Below are 14,338 nucleotides of genomic sequence, written 5' to 3'. Positions count from 1 at the left end.
CAATGGGTAGCACCTTCCCGCCCGCCGCTACCCCACCAACGGCAACCGCTTGTCCCTCCAGTCCCCTCCACCAAGCCAGACTCAACCAACTTCATCATCATTCGAGGAGTTTCCCCTGGTGACTTGACAACATTCCTCCATTCCTGGTTTCCTCCATCTTTGAACTCGGACTGAAAATAAAGCCATGCCGTCGAATGCACATTCTTCGAAACGAACTCCCGAGTTGTGCCGAAATTTCCCGTGCTTTGGCCTCCGCTAGACCTGTGCAATTCTGCCAGACGTCCACAGACAATAACCAATCACCGACAACTTGCGGCTCCCGTGATTATGACGAGCTGCGAATTACTGCGCCGCCGCCGCCCAAAGCAGAAATTCAGACTCAAGACGCTCTCGGGTCCTTCCATTATGAGCCCAGAATTGTCAAAGCCATAGGTCTGACCCCCAACTATGGCAGGATTGCAGCCTACCATTCTCCGCCCAGCCACACCATCCGAGCTCTTCCAATATTTGATCGCCAATACCACATATCCGACGACAGTGATCATCGGGTGGCCCCGAGATCAATTTATAAGCGCCCTAGCGGAGGATATCCAACAACAAGAGCCTCACGCTACCGATGAGGAAGACGAGCGTCGTCACCCGCTCCTTCGCGCAACCCTCTTCCAAACAGCCATCTCGCGACACATCAACGTCGTATTCGCGCCCACTGTGACCCATCTCCGAGCGTACCTGTCTACATTCTCGGCTTCTAGGTCTAGAATAACCGAACCGCCAAATCTAGATTCCTTACAAGAGCCGCCTGTGCTAATTGTGTACGGACTTTTGGAAATCCACCGAGATGGAATGGAGTGGTCGGCTCAAGGTATAAGTTTCTCAACAGCGGCATTCGTTGAGAGCGCGTTGAGGAATAAGTTCCGAGCAGTGGCGGTAGAACCCAGGCGAACGGTTGCCACAGACGAGCTGGAGCAATGTCTGAAAGAGAACGTGCCCGTCCTAACGGGCTCGTCGGTGAAGGAAGATGGATCCTGGAGTGGACCAATTGTCCCCGTGGGCAGAGTTGTTTGCAGTTGGTTCAAGGTGGACAATAGAAGTGACGGATAATCCCAATTTCATTGCATTGTTCCAATTTTTGTCGCTCACACTAACCTAGTGGCATGACAAACTTATAAATGCCCTCAACGCCGCGTTATGGTATCTCGTCATGTCCCTTCATGTCAGGCCATTAAAATGCAAAACGACGAACTAAGACACTGTCTAACTGATGGACTGCTCCATTTCCGTAATGTATAGCTTGATGTGTGCTTCCATCTTGAGATACTCGTCATATGCGGCGTGTACCTCGTTTTCAATCGTCTCTTTGAGGTCGAGCATCTGTCTTCTTGTTAGTTTCTAGAATGGTGAAAAAAAAAAAGGAAAAAAGATGGCAGCACAACTTACCTTCTTCTCTGTCTGCTCGATCCTCACTCTCCGAATCTCCATCTCTTTGGCCTTTTCCGTGTGCTCCTCGGTCAACCTGCGATGAATTGCGCGTAGTTCGTGCATCTTCTCTTTGGCCTCGTGAGCCTTCTGGGCGCTCTGCTCGCGCAGTTTCTCAGTCCGATCCGTCCACTTGCTCAGCTGCCTTCGCAGCATCACCTCGGCGCGCTCCACCTCTCTGGCGTTGTTCCCCCTCTCGGACAGCGCTTCGCGCTGCTTTGCGTTTCTGACCATTTCCTCCTCCTCCCTGGCGAGCTCGGTGGCGATGTCGTCCAGAATCTTGATGCACGACGCCACGTCCGACGACACGACGGCGAACGAGTCCGTCGACGTCTGCAGCGCGCGGGCCCTCCGGTCCAGGGCGTCAATGTGCGCCTTGTCGCTGTTGAGAATCTCGCGCAGCTCCGCCAGGTTGTCCTGCAGCGCCGACGGGCTCTGCAGCATGTACGGCCGCAGCTTGTTGCTCTCCTGCCTCAGCGTCAACTTGTCCTGCGTCCTCTGCTCCAAGAGGCCGGTGAGCTCGCCCTTCTTCGCCTTGGCCTCGTCCAGGCGCGTCGCGACCGTCTTCTGGTGCCGCTGCAGCTCGAGCAGCCGCTGCTTGAGCTCTTCGTTCCTCGTCGTCTTCTCGCGGACCTGGGCCTCCATGGCCTTGCGGTTGCGCCTCATGTCCTCGAGCCGGGCCTCGTTCTCCTGGTTCTCGGCGTAGAGCGTCTCGATCCGCGTCTTCAAAGACTCCGACTTGTTGTAGTGCTCGTCGATGACGGTGGTTTGCGACTCGCGGAACCGCACAAAGTTGATGAGGTAGCTGAAGATCTTGACCAGCCGCTCGTACGACGGCCTGTACAGGTCGTTGAAGGTGAAGTCGGTGATTCCGCACTCGAACAGCAGCCGGCGCAGCGACACGTAGAAGCCCATCAGGTTGCGCGTGTCGGTGGGCACCACGTCGGAGAAGTCGCCGCAGACGTGGTCGGCGGCGGCGCGCATGGCCGGCTCGACCGTCTCCCGCGTGGCATTGAGCAGCAGCTCTGCGAACCACTCAAAGATCTGCTGTACGTGCGCCGGGTTCGGCTTCTGGAGGTCCGCGACCGTGAAGTGGATGCCAATGTCGGTGATGCAGCCCACGATTTCGCGGTCGGGGAGGCGCATGAAGGCATCGGCCTCGTCCTCCTTCTTCCGCGAGCGGCCCTGCTGCTGACCTGAGGGTATGATGCTCATTCTTGGATTGTACGCCATGTTGTCGCCGTCTGTTCCTCTGCTGGTTGTCGAATGCGGAGGCTACAGGCCGTCGTGGCTTTGTGTCGGGATGGCGTGTTGAGTGGTCGCGTCGCGGTTGTCATGGAAACCGAAACAGTGCGCGTGGCCGGTTCCACACCCAACCTCGCCGGATATCGGGGCGCGGAGCTGTCAAATACAACACACGCATTGTGATGTTGTGCAATGGGAAATAAAGCTTTCATTTGCCACCTTTTCTTTCCTGCACCCTACATTTTCGGCTGAGAGGTGGAACTTCACCAGCGTCAAGCAGGGGCGTAGGACTTACTTGATGAGGCGTGAGGTACGAGACATACCGCCGGACAGACACCCCAAGTCTAGGTCTAATATTGTACATCAACATGGCAACTATTTCACGAGGGGGGGGTTCTGTCCCATCCCTATGCCCTTCACACACGTGACACCCTAGTCGACGTCTCCCCCAGCCCGGGTCTATGCCGCAACCTTCTTCAGGGCCTCCAGCAGGGCGGGAGGGTCGGCTCCAACCATCTCGTCCACCTTCTTGCCGTCCTTGAAGAAGAAGAAGGTAGGCATGGCGCGAACGCCCAGAGCTTGAGTCACGGCCGGCAATTCGTCAACATCAAACTTGACGAAGTGGACTCTGTCCTTGAAGACGGCGTCCTCGGAGTGTCTGCGATTGACGTGCGAATCAGCAAGTGAGCTACTTGTTGGCGCACCCCGTTGTTGCAACTCAAGCGTGAGCCAGCGTACTTTTCAAGAATGGGAGCAATGGCCTTGCAGGGACCGCACCACGCGGCGAAGCAATCAACAATAACGCGGTCATTCTCAGCTACTGCCCTCTGGAATTCCTCGACGCTGAAGTAACGCAACAGTTGTTAGCTGGGACGGTTCAGGCATTCGGGCCAAGACAATCGGGACGCAATACGTTTTGACATTGTGAACGATGCTCCTTGGAGGCGACACGTGAAACGCCCTGGTGGCCGTGATTGCGCGCGCGGCCGAGGCCAGCCTTGTGTTCAAACGAGACGATTGCATGTGGAAGGACGACGAGAATCGGGCCGGGTGTTCTGAGCTCTTCTGAATGCCGAATGTCCTCGACCGTGAGTGAGGACTCGCGTGTGGGAAATGGAAATTTTGGCCGGCCTGGGCCTCCCCATCCCCGTCTCTCCTTCAACCGCAGCTCCTCATTGGTGTGACGTCAACACGGGCGGAGTCGACTTCGAGGTTTGTTTGAATGCAAATGCCCATGCAATGCAGCTCTACTCCGTAATGGTTCTCAATTGTTCAGCACATGCAGTCGCAATCGTAGGAAAACACATCAAGCCGTAGACGACTATTCCAATTGACCAATCAAACTCCATCCGACCCACGACAAAATTGCTGCATCCAAAGCAAGCAAATTCGCCTCACCCCTGCCTTCTATGTAGCAGCTACAAAAACCAACACGAGCCAAAGGCTCCAAGCACCGTTTGAAAAGAGCCCCAATGGCTTGCCAGTATGCAAACGCTTCCTTGCAAGAAGAGAAAAAAAGCCACACCAAGACCAACGTTCCCCCCTTTACGCCCCCGTATTCTGGCACTGAAATACAGCAAAAGTAACAAGCACGAGGATGAAACCTCCCGCTCCATCAGGCAACCAAACCTAGGCACTCCTGCAGCGTGGAGCTCAGGGGTCGTGGTTGAGCCTAGTTGCTGAATATCTCAAGTGTTTGAAGAATAAGAACAGCAAGACAAAAATCGAAGAAAAAAAGCAGTGAGTGAATTATGGGTATCTTATGCAGTATATAAGTTCGAAGCGAGAAGAGCCAAGCGCTACACAGCTCGAGGATGTCGGCGAGCAGGACTAGTGGCGAGTTGTGAGGGGACAAGAGAGCGTGAGAAGATGCAACAAGTGAGCGCTCTAGCATTCGGCATCGCACAAGTTCAAATTGTCGGGATTGAAGAGAGTTTTTTCCTTGCCCGGTTTATAGTTTTTTTAATAAATTTTTTTGTGTTTTCGGCATTTTTTGTAATTTTTTTTTTTTTTCGTTTTGTCGCTTTAATAGTGTTTGTTGGCTTTATTGATTTTTTTTTGTTTTTTTTTTGGGGGGGGGTTTTTTGCCGGTTATTGTTTTGGTCGTGACCCAACGGTGTTACCAGGCACGGGGGCAAGCATATCTTTGCCAACGCGCTGGCGGGTTGTTGGTGAAATGTTGTCGAGTGTAGTCTCTATTGACGAGAACTACACAGAAAGTCATCAGACAAAGGAAATGCTTATGTATCCAACGGGAATCGGAAAACTCTTCTTCAGTGTGAACTCGAATAGCGGTAATTTGTTGCCGGTAGTTTATCGCTGCCTCGCGTCGCCCTCTCTTACTGCTCATGTCGGCCTGCTTGGTGTGAGCATCGCATCATCCTCCTCATCCCCCGAGTCAATGTTCAACAGCACATGCTGGCTGCGTATGGTCTCCCTGTTGTGGCTATGAAACTGTACGACCTCGGGTTTGGCACCAACACTTCCCCACTGTACATTGTCAGTCGTGGAAACTGACTCTCCCGCATCGCTGCTAGCGCGTCCTTCACCTGAGCGACATCCACTGGCTATTGCGCCCCAATTTCGGTCTGGCACCAGCCGCGAAAGGCATTCATCGTCGGTCATGGCCAGGTCCTCTTGGGTCGAATTCGTAGGAGAACCTGACGGTGCGTTCCCACGACGGTTGCTTCTCATCAAGCTGTCTCGCTTCACCGACGTCCTCATGCTACCTACGCGGCCGCTAAGCCACGATCCCTCAGAGTCTATCGAAGCCAGGGATGTAGATTGGTGTGGCTCGACCGGTTGCGCGTTCTGAGGTCGTTCTATCGAGGACGGGGTATCATGCCGTGACGGAGGCTTTGGTCTTGAATCCATTTCATGCGATTTCGCTGCAGGCACGGGGAGCAGGGAGTCAGCTTCGGGGGACTGTACTCTTGAGTCTGGTGGTGATATAGGGAATTCCGGCAAGTCTTCCCGAAATCTCGACTTGGTTCGTTTGGGGACACCGGCACCCGACCTGGCGGCCAAATAATTGGCTGAGTTGGACATATCTTCGCCCTGCAACCTAGCCAACGCTTCAGCTTGTGCTGGGTTCTGAGTAGTTGCACCGGCGTGCATCTCCTCGCGTGAGGTATTGGAGAAAGACGACGGGCCGGAGTACCTCTGGCTCCTGCTTCCCCATTTCAACAGCGAAGAGAAAGAGAACCGGCTACCGGTCTTGGTGCTGCCTTCGGAATTCTTGCGGCAGGATTCACCGTCTGCGGCTTGGTCTTTGTCAGAGCCTAGCGTTGACTTCGATCTCGACTTCTTGGAACGCAGTATGCCAGCCAGCCTTGATCCCTGGGGGAAAGCAGAACCCGGCTTCGGGGGTTCCGCAATCTTTGGCCGTGTTGACGGCGTTTGCTCCTGGGGAGAAGCCTCATCCTGAGGAGACGTTTCTGGGCGGTGGAACGACTCTAACGGCTTTGTGGGCTGGACGTTATCCTCGATCTGGGTGGGAGCATCAGGCAGTGTGTCCACATCTCGTCTCTTGGAGGATGTGACCACGGTTGACGCGGGCTCAATACCCAGCCCGACCAATTCGCGACCCAGAACGCCTCGTTCCAAGTTCTCGGGCGGCGGTGTACCTGCTTTCTGTGCCTCCGCATTATCTTTGCGATGTCTTTCCGCTCTGCGTGCTAACCTCCGCGCCGTTCGTTCCTGATCCTGCTGTCGTCTTCGTTCTCTCCGACGAGTATCTCTCTCCATCAACTCTCGCAAGTCCTTCGCGTCGAGATCATTGGCAAGGTCTTCCATGCGTTTCAGCGAATCAAGCTCATCTTCCTGTATAGGTTGTCGTCCGCCAAGCGGTTTCTTGAGCGAGTCTGTTGCACCTGGAGCGGCCCCTCTCGATGGTGTACGTCTCGTGCTTGGAGTATATTTCAGGGTGGGCCGTGGGGCCAGTGAGTCCAGAGCCGAAATTTTGTAGGAAATGAAATCTGAATCTGCCGACATGACCGATGGTACAGAATCAGGGTACGGCAAGGAGACCTGGGATGCTGGTGCAGGGCCATGGTCTAGACCACCAGTTTTGGCCCTTTTCATACCACGCTTGGAGTTGGAGCGAGCCTGAGCGTCCGCAGCCGCCCGCGCCGGCATGTAGGCGCTCATGGCCTTGATTTCGGCCTCTCTGTCGTGGTCATCGCGTCTTCGCTTGCTGCTCTTTCGCCTTGTAGGATGCAAAGTTGGCGTGCGTTTCCAGGCTACTCCTGATGCATGTTCGCCGTCTGAGTTCGGTCTTGGCTGGCTTGCCACTTCGGCATTGCGCCGTGCCCGGTCGATAAGTATAGAATCATGGCGACCGGGTGAAAAACTGTATGTTCGTTGTCGTCGCTGAAGTTTTGCCGGTTCCGTCCGTGCCTTTTTGGATGCGGTCTTAGCGAGGGCAGCATCGGCCTGACTGCGAACCGGCGCAGCTTCGTTGTCGGAGAGAGCAGCGCCACTCCTGGAGCGTTTGCGAACGCTCTTGCGTCGAAATGGCCAAAGAGCCATTGTGCTTCGACTGCTCAGAACGCCGTGATCTCTCTATTGTCGTGATACTCGCTAGTGACGGATCACGAAGGTTGAGGCGGCGAATCTTCGAAACGGGTCTGGGATGTCGACGTAGATCATCGTGGTAGTATCAAAGCAGTCGACAGTCGCCACTCATTAAGTGCGTGCAGAAAGATCAAGGTCCGGTGCGCAGCGACGCAGCAGCGCGTGTATGCAGATGCGCCGTCGGTGTGAAAGTGGTCAATGCTGGACAGGGCAAGATTTTTGATCCGTCGAAAGATCCGATTGAATACGTGGATTGGCGTGTGCGCAAGCGCGTTGTATCCTCAGCGCAACGCGTTCGGGTCCAGCATGTAGAGCGCAACTGGGAAAATGTGCCGTCTGGTATGCAAAGACAGAGCGACGGTATGGCGTTCCTAGCCAGCTGAAATGGTCCTTCTCTGCGGTTTTGGATTCTGCAACTGGCGTCTAGGTGCCTGGGATGTCAGCTCAACTTGGAAATGCGGCCGGCTGTGTGTGGAATGTGTCGCTCCAATAATGAGCACTTAAGTTCCCGAAAGGCGAAGGCTCGGGCACCAGTCGAAAAATGGCGGCCTCTTGTGCAGGAGGCCAACCAAAGGAAAATCCCCTCCACCAAAAAAAAGGGCGAGCAACAAGTGTCGTCGGTGGCACAAGAGTGTACAAACAGGTCCCGGAGACTAGGGGGCTTCGTGAATACGAAGAGTCGTCGTATATAGTTGAAGTAGCCTGTATATGTTGTGGCCCAACTGGATGGATGATGGCTGTACGGCGAATTGAGGCAAAGGTTGCAAGCGGTAGAGGAGACGATAAACAGGCAAGAGCGAACGAAGGCTGCCTGAATGCCTAATAAAGAAAGGGTGATGCGGGAGCGGGAGGGCTATTACATACTTCCTAGGAGGAAGTAAGTACCCTGTAGCCTGTAGGTAGGTCTAAGTACTTTAAGTACTTAATGTACTTTGTGCAAAGGTATGGAGTCAGAACCAAACGAGAAGGAAATAGCGGCGAATCCCCCAGCCGTGGTGGCATAATCGTGTCAACCAGAGGTCCAACTGGTCCACATGGAATCCACAGTAAAGGGATGCTCCGTAAGTACTTACCTAGGTACTTACTTAAGTGCTTAGTAAGTACGAAGTACTCCGTAGTATGGAACCTAATTGTAGAGTCTGAGGCCTCCTCGATAGCAATCCGGTAGCTACCAAGGTACCTGGGTGGGAACTTGGCCCAAGTTGTCTTGAGGGCCTGGGGCATGTCATTCGTACTTGGCGCCTTGCCTAGGTACTTATGGAGCGGTTCATTTTCTGTACGGGATACCAACCTCTCCCTCTCCTGAGCTTACGTACTCCGTACTTACTCAAATACCTACCTAGGTACTGTATGTACTCAAGTACTCAGGTACGTGAAATTCTAGACACAATCCCACTGCCGGTCTGGACAGTGGGCTGCTAGGCAAGGCTGATAGGCCCAAGCCACCAGAGGGAGATACCCGACCTGCTTCGTTTCCGCTCCGATGCCACATCGGTACCCCGTACTTACTTAAGTACCTACTTAAGTACCTCTTAACACAGTATACTCGGCAAATGCCACCATTGTCATCCAGGAAGGCAACCGAAGATGCCACTCACCAGCCATTCGGTGCAAGGGCACTTCCAAAAAAAATCTCGAGTGGGCATCACCGCAGCTTTTGGCGGAACCTGCCCTTGTCCGCACCACGCCAACAACTCGGCCTGCCTGCGTACCCTACGGAGCACCGTGGCGAGTAGGTGAGTGCCCACCAAGAGACCAGGGACAATGAATGTTGAAACACACACGTCCACCTTTGGCCCAAGTTGTGCTCACAATGCTTACCAGCACACCGATGTGGCCGCTGCACGAGTCCACGATACGATATACGGAGTACGGAGTACAGCAATTCAAATGTGCTGTACCATCCCCCATACGGCAAGGGTGTCTTTTTGCTCTACGGACACGGTCAGCAACTTGGCTCTTGAGCTCGTCAGGAGAAGCTTTTCGCTGGCTTCTTGCTGGACGGGTTCAACAGTGTCGAAGCGCCATGGCTTGCTTGGGCGAACATGAAGAAAGATACGTAGATACGTCTTGGGGGCCAATTTTAGTTTGCAAGACCTTGGTGTCATTAGCGCCGCTCTCTGTCTGCAGCCCACGAGCATGGACGGAGGTCAAGTGATCGAGGAGCAGCAAGCTAAGTCGCCGGCTCGTGGGAATGCCCCAATTGACCCAACGCCACGCCAAATCATGGAGGGTTTGGGGTTCTTCTGCTTCTGGCCGGAGCATGCGTTCAACGGGGCCAACGGGGCCAAGCCTGACTGGAACATCGCCATGGCCGCGTGTGACGGCCTACTAGCCTACTAGCCGTCGGCACCCAGACGGCGACGCTGTCCACTATCCACTTGTCACTCAAAAGCAACCTTTTTGAAACCTCTTGGCCGAGACACATCGCCACCATGCCACCAAGATTGCTTGTTTGTAACGGTCGCTCTGAAGAGGGGAGTCCATTGTCGAGAAAGTGAGAGTGTAATTACTCGCTCAAGGTCTGGACAATATGTGCTCCGCCTCAGGAGCGCTCGTGTACGGAGTAGCAGCCAAGTCTTCTGATTATATTCTCTACGGGGGTGCCTGTTGATTGGCTCAGCAGATGCCAAACAACGGAAATGACGATGCTTCGTCCGTCCTCGATCCTACATCCTGGTCTTTCAAATGAACTCTGGTGGAGCCAGTTCCTTGTTATCTGGTCGCCCGGTCGCCGTCGATTCTGCTGCAGGCACTTTAGCATCTTTGGCTTACTTCTCCTGCAGGCGTTGCTGGGGTAGGATTCCATTACAATAACAGCCCTGTCAACCTGAGTTGTCTCCACCTGTGCCCGGCCAGCTCCAAGTGATGAATTGCAAGTACGGAGTACGTCCTGTCGGTAAAGCTTGATGTCCTGGCCGTCTGCGGAGTTATTCTAGAGAAAATTGAAGTCTATCGTCGCCCTCGAAGGCTCATGGGATGTTCTGGAGCCCTGGGTGCTATCGGGGGCGTACGGTTATTGCAACCTGGCCAAAAACGATTCGCCATGCATGTACAGCCTGTCAGGCGTGTCGAGCAGTGTGTTGTCAATGTTGTATTTATAATTGTACCTGCAGAAAGGAGGTGTAACCACTTCGTAAGCCCTCAAGTGAGGGCTGCCGGCTTTCGCATGCACCACAACCAGTCGTGCGATTGCTGGTGAAAAGGGTTGAGCAGGCAGACCATTGCTAGTCACACAAAATCAATGGGTTATAGTGCGCAGCCATCCCTTAGATGTGGCCTGATTCAACTGCTGCCATCCGCCTGTTCAAAAGCAGATGGCTTCGCAAGGCAGTCAGTCGAGTGCCAGATCATGGAGCGCGCCGAACAAAATGTACTGCGTGATGGCTTACGTAACAGACGACAGGCGCACCCTTGTGCGGAATCTCATGACCACGTACGGAGTATGTAGACAGAAGAAAAGCAGAGTCCAAAATCTGCGCCAAGCAACGCAATTAAATTATAAGGGTTAAAGGCACCCGCTTGGATAATGACGGCGCCGCCAAACTACGGAACCTGCTCAGCTTTGAACCTCCCTGCAGGATGCACGCCCAATTCTCCCACCGGCGGTGACGCGATTTCCGCTTCCAGGACGCAAGTGGTTGCGCTTTACTCCGTATCATTGCGGACATCGCCACAAGGGTAACCTTGGTTTTTCCTTTCCCTTTTTCCTTTTTTCTCTTCCTCTGTGGCGTTCTTTAGTGGCTGCAAGCCAGACTCTACATGGAGCACGCAGCCACACAATTGCTTTTGCTTTTTGCTGTGGGAGCTTCCGTCTGGAACAGGATCGATGAATCGATCAAGACTGTGCTGCCTGGTCGTGATTAAACACAGTTTCGATGACAGAACAGGATACCGATACTCCTGAAACTCACAGGTAGTCACGGCTCCGCCAATTGATACCCTTGAGTCTGACTTGGGTTTGCTTGTGCTCTGAGCGGCTGGTCGCCAACAATGGATATATTCGCGGGTGCCAAGTTGATTCTTTTGGACCATCTCCTGTTGCATCATCTGTATTCACACGTAGGGTTCTGCGTCATTCCTACGCCAGCCAGTGCGAGCCCGAGTGTCTGATATTGTAACTACTAATACTAGTATCGGATTATCGGGTGACAAAACACAAGCTTGCATTTATGCGCAGATTTGTGTGGTTAAGCCCCCTGCTGCCTGCCCTTTCGAATCAATGCCCCGCAGCAGCTCCTTCCCTGTTCGTATTGACCAAGGGTTCACGGGTGCTTAGGCGCCGATTAGCAGCCCCAGGCACCGATGATCCAAGCCGTTTAGAAGCAGCCAAGGTCATGCGCATGCCCTCGAGAAACTTCCCCAGGCAATTCGAGTCGGTCCAGACTTGAATTGGCGGCTCCGCAGCCAATCTTACCGTTATTTTCATTTTGTTGTTTTGTTTCTTCCCTGTTTATTCTATGCAAAACACGATGCAACGTTGAGCGGGCACTGGGAGGAGAGTGTAGATGACCCGACTATTGCTTGCCTACCTAAGCTGACCTGACTACTATAGTTAACCTAACCTAACTACTGCAATAGGGGGATAAGAGATTTTAATTAGTTAAATTTTCTTTAAGAGATTTATTCTCTATAAAGTAAAAAATAAAGTAAAATAAATTTTAATTAAGTAGAAAATTATTATAAAATATAACTATATTATATATATTAAATACCTTAGTGTAATAGACTCAAGCTGTAGGCTCGAGTAGGTATAAGGCACTGTGTCGGTGCCTTGTTAGGTACGCTTTAGATACACATTAGACCTATGTTGTATATAATAGGAATAATAGGCAGAAAAGAAGGGGCAGAGAGCTTCTCCTTTCCCTCTTTTCTCTCCTTAAGTTTATAGTTAATACTAGTAATGCTTACACGCAGTAGCCTGTAAGGCTAGTCCTTAATACTTAGATAGCTATAGAGCTATATAACTAGTACTTCTTTATTTTATATTAAACCTAGAAAACTCTTGAATAGAAAGAAAAACTCTACCTGCCTTTATTTATACTTTCTAGGCTAGCTCTAGCTTTATACTAGCTAGAATCTACTTATTTTCTATATATATATAAGTATTACTAGCTTTGCCGGCTGTATTTTAGAGAGGCAAATAGCTCTTATAAATCTAGCCTGCCTTTAGCTTTATACTAAAGCTATCTTGCTTTTATCTACTTGCCTACTATATCTTCTAACTTTTAATTATCTTTTCTCTCTAGAAATATAGTCTATCTTAGTGTAGTATATTATTTATTACTTTCTTAGAGGTAAGCTAAGCTAGCTCTATACTATTATATAACTACTAGTATAAATATTTAGTATTTAGCTATAATAGCTTATATATTTAAATTTACTTTACTTTTATTTTATATATAAATTACCTCTTAGCTTTATAGCTAGCTATAACTAGTATAGCTACTTTACTAAACTTAAGCCTTTATTAACTATAAAGCTAGCTAGACTCTTTTTAACTTTCTTCTCTTTTTTCTTTCTCTTTTAACTTCTTACTCTTAATATATACTAAATCTTACTAATATATTAGTCTTACTTACTATCTAGCTAAGCTTAAGCTAGTCTTTATATAAATTCTAGCTAACTTCTTGCTAAAATTATTTTTATTACTTCTACTACTATTTTTACTGCCTTTAAACTTAGTTAGAACTTATTATCTGTCAGCTAGAAAATAGGAGTGCATGCGCTGTATGCAATTGCGCAGTAATATATAAGGTCAATTTGCGTCTCTAATTGCTGGAGCGCGTTCCACTTTTGCGTAGTGCAGTTGACCTTGCGATTTTCCGCTAATAGTTATAAGCCTAGTTGCCGCAGGCCCTGTGCCGCTGCCACAGTTGCATGTTTGAACTCTATTACAATACAACGATATTTTATAAGGGTCCCAGTATAACAACAACTATAACTACAACTATTACTATTAACTATTATAGGCGATAATAAATATTCCTACCTAATAACAGCACAGCAAAGCTCTAGCGCACTTATACAGCTTACAGCGCTAAGAGAGCTGAAAGCTAGGGGGGTGTGTCAGCCAGAAAATAGGGGTGCATGCGCTGTGTGCAATTGCGCAGTAATATATAAAGTTAATTTGCGTCTCTAATTGCTAGAGCGCGTTCTACTTTTGCGTAGTGCAGTTAACCTTGCGATTTTCCGCTAATATTATCTATATATATATACTTTATATCTACTTTATATTAAGCTTAACTCTAGGAAATTACTAATTATTATTAGTAGTTATTACTATATTTACCTTCTAGTTCTTTAATATAGAAAAATTTATAGTAAGTTTAAGCTAGCGCTAGCTTAATCTCTGCCTAATAGCTAACTACTATAAAGACTTTTAGTGCTTTTAAAGGCAAAATAATAATTAAGTCTTAGTTCTAAAAAGTTACTAGTAAGTTAGTATATATTTCTTTCTCTGCCTTTATTCTAGCTCTAACTTTATATATAGCTTAGTTCTACTTATAAAGTTATATATATTTTATATATTACTTAAATCTCTACTACTACTACTACTACTAGCTTAAAGCTAAATAAGCCTTAGTCTTATTTATACTAGAAGATTATTAAGTTAAAGATAGTATTATACTTTAATTATTATATTTATAATAATTATTATATCTCTATAAGTTATCTCTATATTATACTTTCTCTAGCTTTCATTTAGCTATAGTATAATATAACGTTTAAGACTTATTTTATTTTTCCCTGCCTTTAGAAGAAGCTAGAGAATTATATTATATAAAATATTTATAAAAAGTAAGTCTAGAAATTTTAATATATTAGCTATAGCTTTTTTTTTAAAAATGTAATAGACTTAAGCTGTAGGCTTAAGTAGGTATAAAGCACTATATTAGTGCTTTATTAAGTATGCTTTAAATATATATTAAACCTATATATATATAATAAAAGAAAATGAGAAAATAAAGAGCTTTTTTTTTTCTTCTTTTCTCTTCTTAAGTTTATAGTTAATACTAGTAATACTTATATATAGTAGCTT

General features: G+C 49.4%; 4 protein-coding genes across 4 annotated transcripts; 1 reads left to right on the top strand and 3 right to left on the bottom strand.

Annotated features, from left to right (window-relative positions):
* Nucleotides 1–447: 447 nt before the first annotated feature.
* MAM_08364 (uncharacterized protein) lies at nucleotides 448–1,101 on the top strand (the record flags this gene model as incomplete). Its single annotated transcript, XM_040827162.1, has 1 exon — nucleotides 448–1,101. The coding sequence occupies one exon, from the start codon at nucleotides 448–450 to the stop codon at nucleotides 1,099–1,101; it is 654 nt and encodes a 217-aa protein (XP_040674829.1).
* A 153-nt stretch (nucleotides 1,102–1,254) lies between these two features.
* MAM_08363 (kinetochore protein nuf2) lies at nucleotides 1,255–2,709 on the bottom strand (the record flags this gene model as incomplete). The annotated part of the gene is made up of 2 exons (XM_040827161.1): nucleotides 1,255–1,371; nucleotides 1,438–2,709. 2 exons carry the CDS (start codon nucleotides 2,707–2,709, stop codon nucleotides 1,255–1,257), a joined length of 1,389 nt encoding a protein of 462 aa, XP_040674828.1.
* Nucleotides 2,710–3,180: 471 nt separating this feature from the next.
* MAM_08362 (Thioredoxin) lies at nucleotides 3,181–3,744 on the bottom strand (the record flags this gene model as incomplete). The annotated part of the gene is made up of 3 exons (XM_040827160.1): nucleotides 3,181–3,379; nucleotides 3,460–3,564; nucleotides 3,635–3,744. The coding sequence occupies 3 exons, from the start codon at nucleotides 3,742–3,744 to the stop codon at nucleotides 3,181–3,183; spliced, it is 414 nt and encodes a 137-aa protein (XP_040674827.1).
* Nucleotides 3,745–5,067: 1,323 nt separating this feature from the next.
* Nucleotides 5,068–7,251, bottom strand: MAM_08361 (uncharacterized protein; the record flags this gene model as incomplete). Its single annotated transcript, XM_040827159.1, has 1 exon — nucleotides 5,068–7,251. The coding sequence occupies one exon, from the start codon at nucleotides 7,249–7,251 to the stop codon at nucleotides 5,068–5,070; it is 2,184 nt and encodes a 727-aa protein (XP_040674826.1).
* Between the last annotated feature and the right edge of the window lie 7,087 nt (nucleotides 7,252–14,338).

Source organism: Metarhizium album (assembly GCF_000804445.1).
Source record: "Metarhizium album ARSEF 1941 chromosome Unknown scaffold_53, whole genome shotgun sequence".
Classification (NCBI taxonomy): domain Eukaryota; kingdom Fungi; phylum Ascomycota; class Sordariomycetes; order Hypocreales; family Clavicipitaceae; genus Metarhizium; species Metarhizium album.
Note: the sequence above shows the minus strand (reverse complement) of the source record. Positions and strands in the feature narration are given on the sequence as shown.